This window comes from Hemiscyllium ocellatum, chromosome 3, assembly GCF_020745735.1.
Source record: "Hemiscyllium ocellatum isolate sHemOce1 chromosome 3, sHemOce1.pat.X.cur, whole genome shotgun sequence".
NCBI classification, from domain to species: domain Eukaryota; kingdom Metazoa; phylum Chordata; class Chondrichthyes; order Orectolobiformes; family Hemiscylliidae; genus Hemiscyllium; species Hemiscyllium ocellatum.
The window spans coordinates 134,328,639-134,352,128 of NC_083403.1; the positions used below are offsets into that span (position 1 = coordinate 134,328,639).

At 39.6% G+C, this 23,490-nt stretch overlaps 1 protein-coding gene across 2 annotated transcripts in view; it reads right to left on the reverse strand.

Annotated features, from left to right (window-relative positions):
- LOC132808020 (structural maintenance of chromosomes protein 6-like) overlaps positions 1 to 23,490 on the reverse strand; it is a 74,545-nt gene that overhangs the window by 19,626 nt on the left and 31,429 nt on the right. For both annotated transcript variants that reach the window (XM_060821920.1, XM_060821927.1), the window contains exons 10-17: positions 22,169 to 22,267; positions 21,102 to 21,248; positions 20,118 to 20,206; positions 19,198 to 19,362; positions 12,915 to 13,093; positions 8,441 to 8,642; positions 7,162 to 7,276; positions 5,954 to 6,114 (exon numbers count right to left, since the gene is read on the reverse strand). In XM_060821920.1, the coding sequence (XP_060677903.1) occupies positions 5,954 to 6,114; positions 7,162 to 7,276; positions 8,441 to 8,642; positions 12,915 to 13,093; positions 19,198 to 19,362; positions 20,118 to 20,206; positions 21,102 to 21,248; positions 22,169 to 22,267 (1,157 nt within the window). The remainder of the gene's footprint in view (positions 1 to 5,953; positions 6,115 to 7,161; positions 7,277 to 8,440; positions 8,643 to 12,914; positions 13,094 to 19,197; positions 19,363 to 20,117; positions 20,207 to 21,101; positions 21,249 to 22,168; positions 22,268 to 23,490) is intronic.

Genomic DNA, 23,490 nt, shown 5'->3' on the forward strand with positions numbered 1-23,490 from the left:
CACAAAATTCACAGAGTCAGAGATGTACAGCATGGAAACAGACCCTTCGGACCAGGTATCCCAACATAATCTAGTCCCGTTTGCCAGCACTCGGTCCATATCCCTCAAACCCGTTCTATTCATATATCCATCCAGATGCCTTTGAAATATTTTAATTGTACCAGCCTGCACCACTTTCTCTGGCAGCTTTTTCCATACACACACCACCCTCTGCATGAAAAAGATGCCGAGGTAAAAACAATGACTGCAGATGCTGGAAACCAGATTCTGGATTAGTGGTGCTGGAAGAGCACAGCAGTTCAGGTAGCATTCAAAGTGCAGCGAAATCGACGTTTCAGGCAAAAGCCCTTCGGCTTTTGCCCGAAACGTCGATTTCACCGCACTTTGAATGCTGCCTGAACTGCTATGCTCTTCCAGCACCACTAATCCAGAATGAAAAAGGTGCACTTAGGTCCCTTTTATATCTTTGCCCTCTCGCCCTAAACTTATGTCCTCTAGTTTTGAATTCACCCACCCCAAGGAAAAGACCTTGTCTATTTACCCTATCCATGCCCCTCATGATTTTACAATCCTCTATAAGGTCACCCTTCAGCCTCCAACACTCAGGGAAAACAGCCCCAGTCTATTCAACCTCTCCCTCTAGCCCAATCCTGGCAATATCCTTGCAAATCTTTTCTAAACCCTTTCAAGTTTCATGATATCTTTCCAATAGGAGGGAGACCAGAACTGCACACAATATTCCAAAAGTGGCCTAAACAAATATCCTGTACAGCTGCAACATAACCTTGCAACTCCTATTCTCAATGCTCTGAACAATTTTTACCTTTGTCCAACTGCACTCAAGTACCGTAATACAAGATGTAAACTTGTGGCACTGCATTCGCACTGTTGTCTCACAGCGCCAGAGACCCAGGTTCATTTCCCACCTTAGGCGACTCTGTGTGGAGTTTGCACATTCTCCCCATGTCTGCGTAGGTTTCCTCCGGGTGCTCCAGTTTCCTCCCACAGTCCAAAAATGTGCAGGTTAGGTGAATTGGCCTTGCTAAATTGCCCATAGTGTTAGGTGAAGGGGTAAATGTACGGGTCTGGGTGGGTTGCACTTCGGCAGGTCGGTGTGGACTTGTTGGGCTGAAGGGTCTGTTTCCAGACTGCAAGTAATCTAATCTAAACTTTCTTATTTAATGGCATGTTCCAGTATATTCTGAACTTTCAGTCAATACTTCAAAAATTCCAAACACATACAAATCATTAAGATGGTCACTACAAACCATGTGACCATGAGGTCCAATGCCTTCCAAATCTCAAGCAAATACTGTAATATAGATCCTAAAAGAGAAACTGCTGGAAAATCTCAGCAGGTCTGGCAGTATCTGTAAGGAGAGAAAAGAGCTGACGTTGAGATTCTAACTGACCCTTAGTCAATGCTGGTTTCAGATTCCAGCATCCACAGTAATTTGCTTTTATACTGTAATATAGATGTTCACAGCCAGTGATTTCACACCTGCTTTTGATTAAAGATAGATCATCTTTAATCTTCAAACAGCAACATTTCAGCCAACCCATATTTCTATTTCAACATGGACTAAAATATTAAAACTCTATGTTTGTTAGACAAGTGCAAACTTTCATGCTAATATGAAAGTTTTCCTCATTCAGGCCAGGCTGGTTGTGCGTAAAGCTGTCAAACAGCAGTACAAGATGGGTAACTACCATGTCACACCTTTTGGAAAAAAGTCTTTGAACAAGTACAAACAGTAAAATCCCTAGTGTGGGAGCAGGCCATTTGGCCCAACAAGCCCACACTGACCCTTTGAAGAGTATCCCACCCAGACCCATTCCCCTACATTGCCCCTGACAAATGCACCTACCCATCCCTGAACACTATGTATAATTTAGCATGTCCAACTCACCTAACCTGCACACCTTTGGATTATGGGAGGAAAGTGGAGCACCCGGAGGCACGGGGAGAATGTGCAAACTCTACACAGAGCAACAATCGCCCAAGGCTGGAATCGAACCCAGGTCCCTGGTGCTAACCACTGTGCCACCCTGCCATCCCATGAGGAGGAACTGATTTTAAGCCCTGCTTTTAGAAATACCTACATCATTTTAAAGTGACCAAAACTAATATGTTTCAAAAGATAGCATTGCCAAAAGTTCTGAAAAAACAATTTGTGGTCTACATTCAGAAGGATCCAGGATTCCATGAGATACTCATGAAGGTTGGAGCTGATGAAGCAGAGCTACTTTTCCCTCAGCAGAATTTCCTCAAGGGGACAAGGCCATTCCGAGGGTCAGTGCACAGCGCTTGGCAGGTGACACAGTTCCCAGCTTTGACTTTCCTTTTCCAACCTCAGCAAAGAATGTGGAAATTTCAAAGGCTCCAGGTACTGAAGAGTTATTCCCACTGTATCAAATTCCCCATGAAGTAATAATTGGCCAGGGCCCTAAGTGCACTTGGATAAATTAATATTTAGCACAACTTCTGAGAATGAGAGCAACAGCATAAGAAAGTAAGACGCCAATGCACTACTTAAACGTAAACAAGTCACATTTCAGTTACCGTTGTCTGTTCAATATCTAAGTTCAAGACTGTGGAGACCACTACTATACTGTTGCTTGGGCATTTCTGCTGCAACAATCTCTACACAGGATATGATCTGGCAGCGAAGTATAGCAAAGGAGCAGAAGCTGAGTTCCTCTATCCACGTTTAGCCTGGAACCTTACTGTTGGCAAAAGACAGATTGCCCACAGACACCATTGAGGAAGGGATGCTCCACCTTACCAGCCCTAGCCTCCATTTCTCCTTCAATCTTCCTGGTGCCCTTAATATCAGGCTTTGTCTCTTCCTCACCCCCAGGTCTTCTCCCCAAATAACTTCTCATCCTCAGGCAACAGAATTGAGGGGACACCAGCAGCACATGCACAAGCACGAGGTTGTCTTTGCGTGGAACTTTGCAATGTCAATTGCACATGCTTTCTGTAACCCATTGTGGCGAGCTGACACACAAATTGGATGTCAGCTACTGTGCATGAATGGAGACTACTTTGGTACAATGGAATATCACACTTGTTTTACAATATAGAGCATTGTCTGCCATTGCAATGGGACAGGAAGTCAGCACCATACTGCCAAGAGATGCTTGTGCAATGTTACAATGTCACTTGTTGCTGAGCTCCGGTCACTGCCGTGCCATAAGCTCAGGTCACAAAAGATTTAGAAATCTCATGATCATAGCAGATATACAAATGCAGTTACATTCAACATATCTGCCTACCACTTTCATACATTCACAAGCCCTCACGATTTTGACATCTGCATATTCACAGGTCATAAAGCTTTCACCAAAAGTAACAGTTCCATGATGGAATATTCCCTTTTCCTGGACTTTATTCCAGATTCTAAGGTATTTGTTTTTAAACTCTAACTGTAAAACAACCTGAGATGGGACCCCACATCCCGTTATTCTACGGATATGAAAAAACACTTACTTAAACGTACTGATCACAGGCAGTAAAGAAGAACACCAATTCAATCCATGACATTACTAATAACACTTCAATGAACTCAGGCAAAACATTAGTAGAAGCCCTTTAAACAGTGGCCCATGGAGAAGCTGGCCCCGAGTGGTGAATCTGCACACACGAATTGTGAATTCAAATTTCACCAACTCCCTGGTATTTACAGAGCAAGGAGCATACTTAATAGTGAATCAAAAGATCTGGCAAACAACAGAACTTGATAATTTTCTCGAAGTGTGAAATTATACACAAATAGAACTGAAAAGTCACAGAACATGGAGATGTAGTGGACAACGAAGAAGGTTACCTCAGATTACAACGGGATCTTGATCAGATGAGCCAATGGGCTGAGAAGTGGCAGAGGAAGTTTAATTCAGTTAAATGTGAGGTGCTGCATTTTGGGAAAGCAAATCTTAGCAGGACTTATACACTTAATGGTAAGGTCCAACGGAGTGTTGCTGAATAAAGAGACCTTGGAGTGCAGGTTCATAGTTCCTTGAAAGTGTAGTCACAGGTAAATAGGATAGTGAAGGCAGCGTTTGATATGCTTTCCTTTATTGGTCAAAGTATTGAGTACAGGAGTTGGGAGGTCATGTTGCGGTTGTACAGGACACTGGTTCGGCCACTGTTAGAATATTGCATACAATTCTGGTCTCCTTCCTCACAGCACCAGGGACCCAGGTTCAATTCCAGCCTCGGGAGTTTGTGTGGAGTTTGCGCATTCTCCCTATGTCTGTGTGGGTTTCCTCTGGGTGCTCCGGTTTCCTCCCACAGTCCAAACACGTACAGGTCAGGTGAATTGGCAATGCTAAATTGCCCATATTTTTAGGTGCGTTAGTCAGAGAGAAATACATCTGGGTCAGTTACTCTTTGGAGGGTCGATGTGGACTTGTGGGGCCGAAGGGCCTGCTTCCACACTGTAGGGAATCTAATCTAATATCCAACACTAACAAGTTTTGAAGGCTTTTATTGTTTAAACAATGTTTATCTCATTAATAGTTAATCATAAAAAGTGCATGAAGTAGTTCACAAAAAATAACAAGCAAGGTGAAAACTGAGTGGGCAACACAATGATATTGTACCTCTCCATAGCTCAGTTGCACCACTAACATACTGAACAACAGCACTACCCGATTCTTCATTCTCTAAAGTTTCACAAAATTACAACTAAAAATTTTTTCAGGTTGTGGAACCTTGCATTTATTTTAGCTTCTTCATTTATTATGCCACCCTTACTCAAACATTGACATATTCAGCACTGAATAATTTGGAATCGTAACTAAACATGAACACAAGACCAAGATGAAGGAAGGGCGGGTAAGTTTTTCTTTATTATTAATTCACAGGATGTGGACATCACTGGCTGGGTCAGTATTTATTACCCATTCCTAATTGTCAAGAACGCAATTAAGTGTCAACCACATTGTTGTAGGTCTGGAGTCACATGTAAGTTATACCAGGTAGGGATTGGTGCTTTCTTCCCCAAAGGTCATCGGTGAAACAGATGAGTTTTTCCAACAATTTACAATGGTTTCAAGATCATCACTAGACTCTTAATTCCAGATAGTTATTCAATTCAAATTTCACCATCTGTCATGGCAGAATTCAAACCCAGGCCCCGAAAGCATCAGCAGAGTCTCTGGATGAATACTGCAGCGATCACATCACTAGGCCATTCCCCCCCTAAAGTGGCACAGTACAGAGGATGAAGGGGACATAGGATGTGCAGGATCTAATCCCTAAGGTATTGTGCACAGTTCAGGCCACTACACTACCAAAAGGATGTGGATGTTTTGGAGAGGGCACAGAAAAGGTTTACCAGGATGCTGCCTGGCACGGCAGATTTTAGCTAATAAACAAATGAATCCGAAGATTGATTCACTGAATGAAAGAATGAATTAATAAATGGATCCAAACAATGATCCATTGAATGAATTAATTAATGAATGAGGGGGCGACCTGAGGGAAGCCTATAAGATTGCAAACGGCATGGAGAGTTTGGAAATTATGAAGCTTTTTCTCAGGATGGAGGGATCAATTACTAGGGGACACAGGTTCAAGGCAAGGGTGCGTGTGCCCAGTGGGTCTGCGTGGAGGAGAGAGTTTAAAATAGATGTATGAGGTAAGCTTTTGACAAAGGGTGGCAAGTGACTGGAATGTGCTGCCAGAGGAGCTGGTAGAAGCAAATACAATAGCACCACTCAAGAAACTTCTGGATAAAAACATGAAAAGGAAGGCAATAGAGGGATACAGATCCTCCAAGTAAACACAGCTTTAGTCTGGCAGGGCAAATTGTATTGGCGCAGGGTTGGAGGGCCGAGGGGCCTGTGACTGTGCTGTACTTTCCTTTGTTCTCTTATGATTAAAAGACCTATTGCTCTAGCCTTCATATTTCTCAAAGTTGTAATACCAACAGAGAGATTTACGAACCTGATTTCTGATTCCACATTACCACCCAAGTATCTTGCCCTGTCTGTTTCTGAGGAGTAGTAGCGGTTGGGAAAAACCTGGTCACCTGCTGCAGTAAAGGCTTCTCTGCAGTTTGCGGGTGGTCTTTGCTGCTGCATAATTTCGCGAGCTCTGCTGTTATTCTGGAAACAAAACAGCACATATTTAGTGTCTTACTAGAATTCATTTAGTCTTCAGACTAAATTCTAAAGGGTTTTTTTCAGACAAATTCTAATACATACCTACCCACAGTTCTACAAACGGCAATGAAATGATCTGTTGGGTACATTAACCTCTGCTACTGTAATAAAAACCATACATCTCATCCAGATTTAACTAGCAAGTTAGCATTCCATATCGTATAATGCAATTCCAAATAGCAGTGAGCTGGATCATAGTGGGTTTCACTGCAGTCTCTCACTAATATCTGAAGTTGGCATATAGAAGTGGAAATATATTTTTTAAATCCAGGACAAATAACATTATTGCAATTTATTTGGTGATGTATTTCTAATTAATGCATTAATCCCAAACTTTGAACAAATGAAAACGAAATCTGGTTCTGGTAAATGGCAAATTCCCCAAAAAACAAAATTGGTTACAATTTTCCAAAGTCCATTGATGCTAGAATTGTTTTAGCAGATTGTTAACGAGTTAATTTAACAACACTTATCCATGAATGAGGAGTAAGCAAGCAAGAAACTATGGAGCAGCAAATCTGACACCAGTTATTGAGAAGGTTCTACAACTTATTATTAAGCAAACCTAAACAAAGATCTTAAGAACTGATACAGTTATGCTCTGGGTTGCGAACAGGTTCCATTTCTGAATTCATTCGCAAGTCGATCTGTACGCAAGACAATCACAACAAGAACAATACAAGACAGCTGTTCGTAAGCTTGAGGAAACACTTGTATGTCGGATCTTTAAAATTAATATTAATACACGCCGGTGTGGGATCATGCTTGTAAGGTGAACATTCATAAATCAAGGACGGTTTGTAAGAATGATCAGTCTCAGCCAATAAGCTTTTACAAAAAGCAAAGATGAAACAGGCTTTTAAACAACATAAATAGCTGAGAATCAATGTGTTGCATTATGCAAAGTCAATTCAATCAATTTCAAAATTTTAAATAACGAAAGCCACATTTGAAATTCTACAGAAGGAAAACTGCAAAAGAAGAACTTACATTGATTAACAAGATTTTTTCCACTCCTCTCATGTCAATTAGACAGTTTGCTACAACTGGGTTACTGATTTCCAAGGCATCAAGAACTGTTGGGAAATCTGGATGATGGACAGCTCTTCAAGGAGGAAAATATAAATTCATAATTAACTCAGTACTATCACCACAATGAAACTTTGAAGTCACTGTGTGTAAAGAGTGAAGAATAACAAACCTTCATAGATTAGATCAGTAATAAAATGCTATGCAGGTTTTGACTAATCAAAGCAAGATTACTCACATTCATTCTAAGAAAGTTACAAATTTTTCACAATCTTCATTGTATTAACAACAGGAATAGGGGTATACAATCCCCTTTTCCTCCAAACTCATCTGTGTGACTAACAGTTTAAGAGACAAATGCCATACTTGCTACAGCATAATCATTTATTTTGAAACGTGTAAGAGATTTAAGTTTGACTAGCAACAGCTATTATGCAAGCATTAATCAGAGAGACATGGCCCTTTTAAAATAAAAAAAACCTCACTGACCGAAGTAGACAAGTGCAAATATAACAGTTGATAAAGAAGGCAAATGGAATTTTGGCATTTAATGCTAAAGAGAATAGAATGAAAAAGTAGGGGAATGTTGCTGCAACTGTACAAGACATTGGTGAGACCATACCTAGAGTACTGCATAAAAATTTGGTCCCCTTTTTTAAGGTGGGATGTCTCTGTACAAGAGGCTATTTAGAGGAGGTTCACTAGATTGATGCCAGAGATGAGGGGCTTGTTTTATGAGGAGAGATTGGGCAGTTTAGGCTTATATTCTCTGGAGTTTAAAAGAATGAGAGGAAATCTAATTCAGGAATAAAAGATGCTAAAGGGCATTGACAAAGTAGACAGAGAGGATAATTCCTCACGTGGAGCAGTCTAACAGTTTTAGGGGTAACGGTTTTAAAACCGAGATGAGAGAAATTATTTCCCTTTAAGTGGTCAGTGTCTGTGAAATTCATGAGTCCACAGGATAGTAGATAAATAGATTTTTAATTAGTTGAGGGATGCAGAGTTAAAGAGTGGTCAGGAAAGTGGAGTTGAGGCTGAGATGAGAGCAGCCACGATCATGTCAAATGAAGGAGCAAGGGCTGAATTGCCTATTTCTGCTCTTAACTTGTGTTCTAAGTGCACAAACATTCTGCAGAGAACTTTACATTATATTGTTTTCCCAATGCTTTGCTGTACAACATGTTTCAATGGCAACATCTTAATTAAAGATTAAACAGTTGAGAATTTCAAAACATACCTGCCCTTTACATTGTACACTTGATTTGCAAACTCACACACATTAATTTGGGGTCGTCTTCCTGAACTGAAATAGCGCGACATCAAACTCTGTAGCACCTGCTCATCTCTGTAGTTATCACAGCAAAATGAAAGCAGTAGTCCTTTCAAACAACTTTCAACTGCCAAAGCCAATTCAGGATATTTCAATTTGAAGCAAGCACCTAAAATAAAAAAGTAAAACTTTTATAAAGTAATTGACTTTGACTACTTCAAAATTATGAGGATTAAATATTTTCCCAATCAAACTCATCAGTTATAACTGTTTACATCAGAAGAATTGTATTATGCAATGCACAAAATAAAGCTTTAATATGTCAATACTTAACTCAGCTCGTCATGTTTGAAGTAAATATGAAATGCATTGCATTTTACAACACTGAGCAGTACAAATAAAAGGTTTCAGGTGCAATTTTTGCTTTAGTCCTCAACTGGATGATAGTAGAAACTATACAATTCATATAAGCACCCCAGATGAAAGTGAAAATAAATCAGGGCTTTTACATGCGTCATTATGCAGCGATTCTGAAAACATTAAGTAGTCTAAGGAAATAGAGCAAATACCATTATTCAGTAATGACTTCACACATACCCAATTTGACAGAAATAGACTCTTGGGCATGCCAAAAAATGCTGATAGATTAATCCATGCCTTCAGAAGAAAATAATAAATGGAAAAAAGACAGTAGAACTAATTCCGATCTACTGTATTGATTAGCTGACTGTGTTAATAATCATAATTAGAACTGCCAGCAATGTAAAAGTTAATTAAATAAACCAAAACAAACCATTCCCAATTTATAGTTAAAAACAAATATTGCCACAGTGGTTATGCTGAAGCACCACTGAGTTGGATGGACAGCTGATCTGCAATGTAAAGTGATGCCAACAGCATGAACTCAACTCCCTCAACGGCTGGGGTTACCATGAAGGCTGCTCCTTCACAACCTCTCCCCTCACCTGAGGCAAAGTGACCCTCAAGTTAAATCATCACCAGCTGTCCCTCTAATTACACAGACAAATGATCTCGCAGGATTTTGGCAAATTTGGCAGATTATGATATTAGGTTAAATTTAACAAAGTGTATATTCACCATTTCTTAGGAACATCACTCCTTCCATTCCAGAATGCATCTGGGTCCCTCAGCATTAGCAAATCATGATTTTTCATGTGACATCCTAACAGATCAGAAGCATTATTTACTGCATCAGATTCGAGACTAATAAGACATTCCCAGTTTATATCCATTATCATTGCTTTCAGTTCACTACACACTGCTAAACAAATCAACTCGCTTAGATGATTACACAGGACAGTCGTTTTAGGTTTTCTTTGCAAAGTATTTACCACTTGCCCTCTATAAACATAGTAAACCCATAACCTCTTTCCTCAAGATTAAATCAGTTCAAGAAGTCAAACTACTATAACATTCTTGAATCAGTCCTGTTACAAATCTCTCTAGCACTTCTATTTGCATTTCAATAGTCAAAAATTTATCTTGTTTGATCATTTTGGAATGCAATCTACACACAGAAAAGAAACTAAGAAAATTAGATGTGCTTCCTTGGGTAACAACTGGGGCAAAGACATTAACTTGTGGTATGCTGACACAGCACTTGTTAAGAGTGAGAAGAAAACCTATAAAATATAGATTAAGTAAAATCTGGAAATTTAGAAAATAAAGGAGCACGAACATCACAAAAACGATCTATTTTTGTGTCACACAAAAAGCAGTAATAAAAGATAGTCTCGTCAGGACAAATGATAACATAAAATCACAAACGTGATGAAGAATTTCAAAGGTGGAGATAGCTGGAAATAATTTAGTGAATGTGAAGGATATGTTAACAACAAGAAAACTCAAGTTTCTAGCATGAAGAAAAAATGCTCATACATGCTATATTCTGTCTACTTTCATGTGCACCTCAGAGTCCTAGACAGAAAGTAAAGATCCATGGAAGAAAAGAGAGATCTTGTAAATGTGGATCCTAAGAAGGCGTTAATATTCCATGTAATGGCCAAAGATAAATGAAGAGGTACAGTACTTAAAACTGCAAAAGCAAAAAAAAAAGTGTCAAAACTGCCAACCAGAAAACACCAATACAGTAATCTTTTTCTTATCTGGCCCCTATGGGACCAGGAGTATGCAGGTTAATCAAATATTCCAGATAACCAAGACTTCCACATCATCACCAAAAGCGCACACAGAGTAATACAAATATAATGCAGGGGATAATCACATCAATCTTATATTTTATTTATAGCATAAATCACTTAAATAACATTGACTAACTACTTGAACTTTGCAGAATTTGAGGAGAAATTGACTCAATATTGAAACAACTGTTGGTATTTCATATGGCCATTTGAGTAAACAAGTATATTTACATTGAAATAAATTTAAAAAACTATGACAGTAATACAGTAAATTTTATGGTATTTGAGATTTAGGGCGGCACAGTGGCACAGTGGTTAGCACTGTTGCCTCACAGCGCCAGGGACCTGGGTTCAATTCCTGCCTCAGGCGGCTGACTGTGTGGAGTTTGCACGTTCTCCCCGTGTCTGCGTGGGTTTCCTCCGGGTGCTCCGGTTTCCTCCTACAGTCCAAAGATGTGCGGGTCAGGTGAATTGGCCATGCTAAATTGCCCGTAGTGTTAGGTAAGGGGTATATGTAGGGGTATGGGTGGGTTGCGCTTCGGCGGGTCGGTGTGGACTTGTTGGGCCGAAGGGCCTGTTTCCACACTGTAAGTAATCTAATCTAATCTAAGATATAACTTTTGCTGCTTTATCGAGATTGATGGTTCAAAACATGCAGATTAAACTAGTTTACTGTACCTTGGCCATTTGAGCAGCGCTGAAAAACTATTGGGAGGTTAAATGGAGGATGGGGAAAGAGGGATCAACTTGATGAAAAATGTCAGAGCAGTTGTGGATGAGGTAATGTGAATGTGTGTAGCTGGCATAAGACAGACATAAAAGTAGCCTACCATGACAGCAGAACAGACAGGGATACAAGCAACTGCATAAATTGATATCATTAACTGACTTTTATTTCAGACTTGGTTTTAACAATTGTCTCCATTAGCAGTCTAAATCCAAGCTCACTGCCAGACAATATATCCCTGTTCTCCTACTCATTCCAATTTTTAACTACCTACATTTGAAAAACAGCAGAACAGAAATAAAAATGACTATTTATTTTCTAATTGGATTCCTTCTTACCAGTTTGATCTAAAGTAATCACCAATATGCTTAATCAGGCAGTTTAACAGACTCAAAACACTTAAAGCTTTAACGTGTAAAGCCCAACAGTCATTGTTTTGCTTTCAATCTTGAAGTCAAAATGTCCATGAAAATGATCAAATTTGACGTCCAAATACTTGCAAATCCAAAATGATTTACAATCAATAATTTATCTCAATTCAAGCAGTAATCACTTTACTGCAATTCAATTCCACTTGCTAACTAACCACATTTCTAAGGCACATATTATAAGTTAGCTAGCTATATGAAACAATAAGTAGTGCCAAGAAAATAGATGAATACATATGTTTCAATTCAGAATGCTGACTAGGCTTAAAGAACATTGAGAAGTTGTGACACAGATATATGGCTCTCATCAACATCAGCATTGGCAGATTTAGTTTCAAATTAATACATCTCATAAAATACTAATCAGTTGTTGGGCTCATAAGGTATTTGTACAAAAGGACAAATGTACACAAGCATTAAAATATTTATTACATAACAAATTAATCAGTAAGTACAGCATCTGAAAAACATTTTGTGACAAACAGATCAAACTAAATTTGAAGCTGCTTTAAAGGAAACAGCGCACCACCCAAAATGTTTGTTAACATTAACAAGCTGGCAATTTACAAAATCTAATTTTAGTCATCATTCATCCAAAGGCAGGTTGGGGCTTGTGGTACAGTGCTATCGCCCCCATCTCTGAGTTAGACAGTCTAGGTTCAAGTCTCACATGTGTCATAAATAGGTTGATTTAAAAATAAGTTTCATCCAAAGGGAAGAGAGACATCATAGTAGAAGCAAAATATCTAGTGCTGTGACGTCCACTTTATATAAATCAATCCAAATGCTTTGAGATGATGAAAAAGACATTAAAAATTATAATAGTGAAGTTATAGTTCAGGCAGATATGTTGTATAGTGCAAGCTCTTTTTGGTTTCTATTCATGATAAGATCTTAAATTTCAATGTGTCTCAACTTAACTTTCTAATTTATGCATCAGAACATTCCATCTTAATTTAATAAAAAGCTATGCGGTAATCAATCAGCTAACCAATGTTGCAAAAGTCATCAAGATTTAATAAACTTAAACCAGAGAACACAAGGCAATAAACCATGAAAAATTACATTTTTTTAAAAAAAGCATTTGACTTAAAACATACACGCCATAAAATAGTGAAATTTACCTAAAGGACCAACTGGTTCGTGCCTGAAGCGACCTTGTTTATGTGCTTCCGTTATTGCATCAAGCAATGCAGGCATGTTCTCTCCAAACCTTTTCAGCTGGTTTGTTCTACTGGCCTTTAGTTCTTTGAGCCGCTCCTTTCTGGATTCAGCAGATTGTTTCACATCTTTTTCTTCTTCTCTAGGTATACAGAAGATAGAGAGGGCTACAATTACAACATGCTCAAATATAAACTGAATGCAAGATTAATAGTATCAAAGCAAAACCGTTGTATTTTTTAAAAAGATTCAAAATTTAAATTAATTTAGAAAATTAGATGCTTCATTGTTGAACATGCACATCTGTTTATATTTCGACAATTTGTATGTATTCTGTCCAGTTTATAGTTGTGATTTACTGATATTCACAGTTTAGCATGTTGCTGTCAAGGGTATACAGGTACAGTGCAATTCTTACAGGATGTGGGAAATTGTATATTGCAAAAATATATTTGTGAAAAAAATCTTCAAATTCTTTTACACAAGGATTACAGAACTTGAATCTATTGTGATAGCTGAACATCTTGAAATCTTTTAGCTGGTCGGTGTCAATCTGGACATGTGAAAAGGTGATAAAAAAGACCAGAAGACAGAGTGGAAGTAAGGCCATTCTGCCCATCGAGTCCACACCACCATTTTAATCATGGCTGATGGGTATTTCAACTCCACTTAGCTGCACTCTCCACTCTTCCTTGCGAGATCAAGAATTTATCAATCTGTCTTGAAGACATTTAACATCTTGGCCTCCTCTGCGCTCCGTGGCAATGAATTCCACAGGCCCACCACTCTCTGGCTGAAGAAATGTCTCCTCATTTCCATTCTAAATTGACCCCCTCTAATTCGAACACTGTGCCCCGGGTCTTAGTCTCCCCGCCAATGGAAACTTCCCAGCATCCGCCCCTTCTAAGCCATGGATTATCTTGTAAGTTTCTATTAGATCTCCCCTCAAACTTCTAAATTCTAATGAATACAATCCCAGGATCCTCAGCCATTCATCGTATGTGAGGCGGATCATTCAGGGGAATCATCAATGTGAATCTCTGCTGGACATGCTCCAATGCCAGCATATCCTTCCTGAGGAGTGCACCCAAAATTGGACAGGGTATTCCAAATGGGGCCCAACTGAAGCACATCGCTGCTTTTATATTCCAACCCTCTTGAGGTAAATGACAACATTACATTTGCTTTCTTAATCATGTACTCAACGTACAAGTTAACCTTTAGAGAATCCTGGACTAGCACTCCCAGATTCCTTTGTAGTTTGGCTTTATGAATTTTCTCACAGTTTAGAAAATAATCCATGCCTGTATTGTTTTTTTCCAAAGTGCAATGCCTTGCATTTGCTCAAGTTGAATTTCATCAGCTATTTCCTTGACCGCTCTCCTAAACAGTCTAAATCTTTCTGCAGCCTCCCCACCTCCTCAGTACTACCCGCCTGTCTGCCTAACTTCGTATCATTGGCAAACTTTGCCAGAATGCCCCCAGTCCCTTCATCCAGATCATTAATATATAAAGTGAACAGCTGCTGCCCCAACACTGAACTCTGTGGGACACCTCTTGTTGCCAGCTGCCATTCTGAAAAATCCCAACTCTCTGCCTTCTATCAGACAGCCAACCCTCAATCCATGCCTGTAGCTCACCTTGAACATCATGGGCCCTCACCTTACTCAGCATCCTCCCATGAGACATCTTATCAAAGGCCTTTTGGAATTCTAGAGAGATAACATCCACTGGGTTCAAAGAATTCTAACAGGTTTGTCAGGCACGACGTTCCTTACTAAATGCATGTTGACTTGTTCTAATCAGACCCTGCATTCCCAAGAATTTAGATATCTCATCCTTAACGATGGACTCTGGAATTTTACCAAAAGAGGTTAGGCAAATCGGCCTATAATTTTCCATCTTTTGTCTTGATCCTTTCTTGAACAAGGAGGTTACAATATCAATTTTCCAATCATCTGGGACTTGACTGCCTCAGAACTGTAGGATGTAGCCCATCGGGGCCAGGAGATTTATCAATTTTTAGACCTTTTAGCTTTTCTCGCACTCTGTCTTTTGTAATGGCTATCATACTCAACTCTGCCCCCGACTCTCCTTAATTGTTGGGATATTACTCCTGTCTTCCACTGAGAAAACTGATGCAAAGTACTTAAGTTCTTCAGCTACTTCTTTGCCTTCCTGCATTAATTTGGAATGGCCCTATGTCTACTTTTGTTTATGCATTGAAAGAAACTTTTGCTATCATTTCTAATATTACTGGTTAGCCTACCTTCATATTTGATCCTCTCCTTCCTTATTTCTCTCTTTGTTATCCTCGGTTTGTTTTTGTAGTCTTCCCAATCTTCTGATTTCCCATCGCTCTTGGCCACTTTATAGGCTCTCTCTTTCTCGATGATACATTTCCTGACTTCCTGTGTCAGCCATGGCTGTCTAATTCCCCCCTAGATAATCTCTTTTCTCTGGGATGAACCTCTGTACTGCGTCCTCAATTATACCCAGAAAGTCCTGCCATTGTTGCTCTACTGTCTTATTTTCACTATGGAACCCATTGTCTCAGCCTGCTCCTGCCCCACCGAACTCATCTCCCAATACCTCGACACGGTCCTGTCCCCTTTAGTCCAAGAACTCCCCACCTACGTTCGGGACACCACCCACGCCCTCCACCTCCTCCAGGATTTTCGCTTCCCCGGTCCCCAACGCCTTATTTTCACTATGGACATCCAGTCCCTGTACACCTCCATCCCCCATCACGAAGGACTCAAAGCCCTCCGCTTCTTCCTTTCCCGCCGCACTAACCAGTACCCTTCCACTGACACCCTCCTTCGACTGACTGAACTGGTCCTCACCCTGAATAACTTCTCTTTTCAATCCTCCCACTTCCTCCAAACTAAAGGAGTTGCCATGGGCACCCGCATGGGCCCCAGCTATGCCTGCCTCTTCGTAGGATATGTGGAACAGTCCATCTTCCGCAACTACACTGGCACCACCCCCCACCTTTTCCTCCGCTACATCGATGACTGTATCGGCGCTGCCTCGTGCTCCCACGAGGAGGTTGAACAGTTCATCAACTTTACTAACACCTTCCATCCCGACCTGAAATTCACCTGGACTGTCTCAGACTCCTCCCTCCCCTTCCTAGACCTTTCCATTTCTATCTCGGGCGACCGACTCAACACAGACATCTATTATAAACCGACTGACTCCCACAGCTACCTGGACTACACCTCCTCCCACCCTGCCCCCTGTAAAAACGCCATCCCATATTCCCAATTCCTTCGTCTCCGCCGCATCTGCTCCCAGGAGGACCAATTCCAACACCGCACAACCCAGATGGCCTCCTTCTTCAAGGACCGCAGATTCCCCCCAGACGTGATCGACGATGCCCTCCACCGCATGTCCTCCACTTCCCGCTCCTCCGCCCTTGAGCCCCGCTCCTCCAACCGCCACCAAGACAGAACCCCACTGGTTCTCACCTACCACCCCACCAACCTGCGCATACAACGTATTATCCGCCGCCATTTCCGCCACCTCCAAACGGACCCCACCACCAAGGATATATTTCCCTCCCCTCCCCTATCAGCGTTCCGCAAGGACCACTCCCTTCGTGACTCCCTTGTCAGATCCACACCCCCCACCAACCCAACCTCCACCCCCGGCACCTTCCCCTGCAACCGCAGGAAATGTAAAACTTGCGCCCACACCTCCACACTCACTTCCCTCCAAGGCCCCAAGGGATCCTTCCATATCCGCCACAAGTTCACCTGTACCTCCACACACATCATCTATTGCATCCGCTGCACCCGATGTGGCCTCCTCTATATTGGCGAGACAGGCCGCTTACTTGCGGAACGCTTCAGAGAACACCTCTGGGCCGCCCGAACCAACCAACCCAATCACCCCGTGGCTCAACACTTTAACTCCCCCTCCCACTCCACCGAGGACATGCAGGTCCTTGGACTCCTCCACCGGCAGAACACAACTACACGACGGCTGGAGGAGGAGCGCCTCATCTTCCGCCTGGGAACCCTCCAACCACAAGGTATGAATTCAGATTTCTCCAGCTTCCTCATTTCCCCTCCCCCCACCTTGTCTCAGTCGGTTCCCTCAACTCAGCACCGCCCTCCTAACCTGCAATCCTCTTCCTGACCTCTCCGCCCCCACCCCACTCCGGCCTATCACCCTCACCTTGACCTCCTTCCACCTATCCCACCTCCATCGCCCCTCCCCCTAGTCCCTCCTCCCTACCTTTTATCTCAGCCTGCTTGGCTCTCTCTCTCTTATTCCTGATGAAGGGCTTATGCTCGAAACGTCGAATTCTCTATTCCTGAGATGCTGCCTAACCTGCTGTGCTTTGACCAGCAACACATTTGCTACTGTCTTTCCCCACAGGGTTCTGCTTTCAGTCAATTCTCGTCGGTTCCTCTCTCATGCCCCTGTATTTACCTTTATTTAATTGTAGCACCATTACATCCAATTTTGCCTTCTCTCTTTCAAATTGCAGACTGAACTCTACTATATTATGACTGCTACCTCCTAAGTGTTCACTTACTTTAAGATTTTTATGAAGTCTGGCTTGTTACATTGCACTACATCCAGAACATTTCATGAAATGACTAATTTCATTTTGAAGATTTGATTGAGGTATCATCTTAGATCTTGCTCAGGCTGCTATGTTTATATCACTATCATCAGATATACTAGAACTTATGATAATATCCCTCAAGGAAGATATTTCCAGATTAGCCTGTTCAGAGATATTATCGCACACCTCTGCAGCAGGTGGAACTTGAACCCAGGTCTCCTGGCCCAAAGATTGGGGCATGTATGCACACTACTGACCTGGTCAGGAAAGCCATTGAGTGATAGGTAAGAATATTGGAGAGGTATTCTAAACTTGTCTCTTAAGGATCTATGTTGGGACTGTTCACTATATTTACCAAGAACTTAGATGATGGGATAGGAGATCACATAAGAAAATTTCTCAGCGACACAAAGATAGGTGACACCATCAGCAGAGCAGGTCAAAGTAAAACATTATAAAGAAATACTGATAAGCTAACACAGTCGGCAGAACTGTGGCAAATGAGATTCAATGTAATCAAAAGGGAGATTGTCCATTTTGGACCCAAATCATGTGAAAACATGGAAAAACAATGGTCCAAACAGACTAGGATGTTCAGATACCGAGATTATGAAAATATCATGAAAGGTGAAAGAGATTATGACCTTTACTTCGAAAGAATAGAATAAAGGAAGTCAAATGGCTTAAATCACACTTGGAACTCTGTAAATAGTTCAGAGTTTCACTCCTTTGTAGTAACCTTGGAGGAACGGTGGATTTTTTAGAACTATTTCCAAATGTACAGATTAAATCACAATGCAAGATTATAGATAATAAGTTGTATTGCCTCTAATTTAGAGGGCAAAGAGTGATTTGGTCAAAGGTTTTCAAGAAGATGACAGGGTAGATGAAGAGAAATTACTTCTGTTGATTGGGAAATCTAGCAATGGGGGAATAATCAGTAAATTAGAGTTAGATCTTTCAGGAAGTTAAGGAACACTTTGACACAAAGTGAAACTGTCTTGTGCAAAAATGATACCAAAAATTGTTAGGTTGAATCAGAGTTGCAAAAATTTTGAAGGTATTAATGCTAAGGGGGCAAATATTGCTGAATGAAATTAGTTGAAAAGATCAGCCATGATCACACGTTCCTTTTTGCTTTGGACCCAAGTGGCAAGAATCTAGAAACAGACTACATGGTTCATAAACTTCGAGCAATAAAAAAAAAACAGGTAAACATAATTAAAGCATACCCATCTTGGTGTAACATTTGAGAGAATCTTTCTATTCAGAAAACAGATTTCTGCAGATTCTTAATACAAACTCATTAACAATTCAGAAGAGCTTGAGCTGGATAGAAATAGTGATTGATATTTCTATTTTAACAATTGATGTGCACAAGTCTTGAAGCAGATTTCTGTTTGCAAAATATGCAAGGTAAAAAAAAAAGAAACAAATCCTGTATTTAAACAATTCATATGAATTCCAGGTCTAAAACAAAAAAATGATCTCTGCCCTTATTGGTCAACATGTCATAACATTGAGATTACTTCTTTTTCCTCTAAGTTGCTAAAAAATGACTGAACACATCTTCTTAATGCCTATGTTATTATGAATATTGATAAAAACAGTGTAACATGAGCAGTGACAATCTTATTCCAGTGATTTCCCTCTAAGATACCAACCCAAGCTTCTCCTGTTCATCTCTCGACTTGCTAATTGCGTGTTGAAACTGTGCCAGCTGTTGGGAGTTTGTGGCCTCTTGGTCCTCCAGTGTTTTCAGTTGCTTTTGCAGACAGCTAATTCTTTCCTGTCGTTCTTTAAGTTCAGCCTCTGAACTTTGGGTTATGCTGTTTGAAATAAAATGCACGATAAAAATTACTACAATCATGATATTCTAGACATGGAAGAGAAACAATTGCAACAAAAAGCAGTTTAATCCTAGATATGAATTATTTGCTAAAACTTGAAACATTCAACATGGTGAATATGTTATTATGAAATTAAACCTAAAGCTAAAGCAGTTTACATTTATGTAATACCACTAATCTGGCAAAATATCACAAGTGTTATCTCATAAAGTTTGCTACTAGGGAGATGTTAGTTTGTCAAAAAGAGGTAGTTTTGAATGGAGTGCCTTCACAGATTGTGCAGAGGCAGACAGAAGAAGGGATGAGACAACAGAGGGAGTTGAAAATAAAGTTAAGAATTTCAAAATCAAGAAAATGGTATCAATTGAGATAAAAAAGGGTACTCAGCGAACATGGGAGCGATGAATGAACAATTCTTGTGCAAGTTAAGGGCAGCAATTTGGGATGAGCTAAGCTGATATATACTGAGTGTAAGGTGGTAGGCTAGCCAGGAGAGCATGAAATAGCTCAAACCAAAAAAGTAACTAAAGTGTTTATGAGGATTTCCACAATGAGTGTAGGGTGGAAATAGGAGCTCACGTTGATAAGGCAGCTTAAATCAAATCAAACTTTAAGCAAATTCTTTTTAAAAAGACAAACATCTAATTTGCTTTAGCTTTAAAAAAAAACGATCTATATGCCACAAAATGAAACACGCTGACAACTTATGTAATACCATACAAATGATACTCTACCTATTTCGCAGCTGTTCAATTCGTCTCTGTAACTGATCGTGGTCTTTTTCAAGTTGCTTCAACTGTGTCCTATAGCGGTGGAATGTTGCCTTCAAGCAAGTTCAGAAAATTTGGCTTATTAAAACTTAATTTAATGTAATTAAAACAATAAAATTGAAGTACTGAAGTTGCAAAATCAAACAAGTGATATCTAAAATAGGCAGCAATAAACATACTTTTACTCATTATGTTTAATTTTCCCAAAAACACACAGTAATTTATTATGTTTTTCTAGATGAGTTTTGTGATTTTTTTTGCTGTACAGCAGTCATGGAAAAATAGGGAGAAACCCTATTACAAGTTTGCAACTTTTGGCTCTGGTTAGATCAAGACATTTACAACTAATTTCTTGTTTTGTGTAAGTGATGCTTGTTTCTGTGCACAAAGCTATCCTGTATGAGATACAAGTCACCACTTTTTAATACAATCTAATAATAGAACCACTAAAATTCCAGGATGTTCTTGGAAAATTTGTGAAGTAAACAAAAGATGATTATCTATGCGCAATAGGTCAATATACAGAGGAACCTCAATTACCCGGCATTCGATTAACCAAATTTTGGATTATCCGAACAAGATCGCATAGTTCCGATGGTTGGCGAACTATGCTATCCGGCATTCAATTATCCACTATTCGATTAACTGAACGAAATATTTCCTGCCCATGTCCTTCGAATAATCGAGGTTCCTCTGTAATCCTTTTCCTTAGGAATTCTAACACCATAGTGAGGATCAGGAAAGACTTAAAATATAGCCAACAACATGCATGGCAAAATAAGGAAGTATAACATTTATTTTTACTCATTTCCCAACTCTTAAACAGAAGACTGTCTCAGTTCATGAGTCTGGAACATGTTCCAATGTAGTAAATCCTAAATTTGAGGAGAAGTTTAAACTCCCTAATATGAATGATCCTAATTACAGCATTCCATTAAAGCTACTGACCTCAGTCTCTTTGCATGCTTTGTTTTTTCTTTGTACATCATCTTTTAAAGTTGTACACTGTGGTCGCAATATTTGTGCCTCTTCTGTAATTTTCTGCAATTGATTCTGAACGGTCTTAAAACGTTCTTCTGCCTCATCAACTTTCATCTGCAATGGAGCAAGGTTAAAAAAGAATTTGTCAAAGCAAAAACTTTCTACATTTCAGTAGCAGCAGTGTTTAAATGTAAAATATTGACTGTATATACATGATAAAGCACAAAAGGAGATCATTCACCCCACTGCATTTGTGGCAGCTCCTTGGGAGAGGCTTAGAATAAGTCTCACTTCTCTGCTCTTTCCCATTGCCCTGAAAATATATCCCCTTCAATTTATTCTATTCCCTCAGATCCAAATTAGTCAAAACCTAAAATCAACAACCTAGTACAACAAAATAACTACCAAAGAAATTAACATTTCAAAATTAGCGAGTTTTGAGAAGATTTGTAGCTCAGGTTGAGGTTCTGGACGTACTCACACCAGACACCTTGGCATCACCGTAGCCCACAAACCCATCAACACACTGAAACAGCAGCTAATGAATTTGAAAGACCCTACACAGACAATAAGCAAAACTAATATCATTTACAAAATACCTTGCAACTGTAGCAAACACTATATTGGACAAACAGATAGAAAAGTAACCACAGGATGAATGAACATCAACTAGCCACAAAAAGACATGACCCTCTCTCACTGGTATCTTTACATACAGATAAGGAAGGACACCACTTTGACTGGGACAACACATCCATCCTAGGACAAGCCAAACAGACTCACGCACAGGAATTCCTAGAAGTAGGGCATTCCAACCGGAACTCTTTCAACAAACGCACTGACTTGGATCCCATTACCACCCACAGAGAAAAAGAACAGGAAACAACATTACCACAGGAAACACCATCACAACCCAAGGAAGCCTAAACACATAAATAAAAAGCAGGCCATCCCACCAGTGCTTCACCGGAGTCTCATTGATGTTGCTGCTCAGCGAGCAAACTTACATCCAATATTTCAAAACATCAACCCACCTGCCATTCCTCAACTTTCTGATCATATTTGACGCTGCGACTTTCTTCAGCTTTAATACGATCTTTTATCGGTTGCAGGTGCTTTTCAACTTCAATTACCTTAAAATTCAAAAAAATTCAAATGTACTGTTCCTGTTATAATTTCTAATTCATTCCACAAGTCATATTTTCTACTATGCAGAAATAATTGATAAGCCAAGAAATTAATCAAGTTACATATTCAAAGCTGTACAAAAATAGCAGAGTTTATAATTTGTAAATGTAACAACCATTTAATTTTAAGTCTATTTAATATGTGGCACTACTTAAGTCTGTACTCTATACCAAAATGTGAGACTACAAAACCAAATGTGCTTTTAATTTCTGGTTTGAGATTCTATATTCCATATTTGAAGATCAGTGCCTTATATCTTTAATGAACAATCAGTAATACCTTATATATAGCTCACACAACACTTAATATGTCATTTGTTGTTCATTCAATTTGAGGCTTATTCATTTCAACTGTCTGCACTTGAATTGAACTATAAACAACAATGTGAAGCACATGCTCGCCAAAGATTGCTTACACTCTAATCAGAAAATCATACCAGACCCAGGTTCAGAACATGAAATAGGTAGGAAATATCTAAATTTTCTATATCCATGTCTCGTGTATGGTCAACAAAATTCACTTAATTGTTGGATACTTTAAGATGACTGCCATTACAAATCCCACTATTTGTTAATTATGAACAATCATATGAAAGACCTGTGAAACAATATATATGAACAATACAAATCTATTGGCTTAAAAATGTATCTACTTATTTCAAACATCACAAAACTGAATGATTAAACAACAATCTTATCTAATAAGTTTGAGGTTAGAAAAGGTTCCCAAGGCATAACTTTGTTGCTTTTGCCAAATCTGCAGAAAACATTCTAATTTGATACTTGAATATAAAAATTTCACCTGAAAATAAGCAGACAACTGTGCTAACAATAATTTTAAGTATCAGTACTTCATTTATATTATTACAAACAAGCAAATACTTCAATATTGCTGAGAAGGATGTTTTAAAATAATTAGGCCTGTGATGTAAGGCTCCATGTTAGTCACTTAAATCATGCTCATTCTCTTTACTATTTTCCTTTTTCAAGGATTTAACTTCCTGATTTTTCTAAATAGTCATGCCATGAAAGAAATTTTGCTTCAAGCTCTTTAGAATTTGGATTAAAACCATTTCATTTAAGCAGAAGCATTTTTCTACTACCAGTATTAGTTACCATTTATTGTAGCACAGCTAGTCAGCGAGACTAATTGGGCACCAATGAGGAGA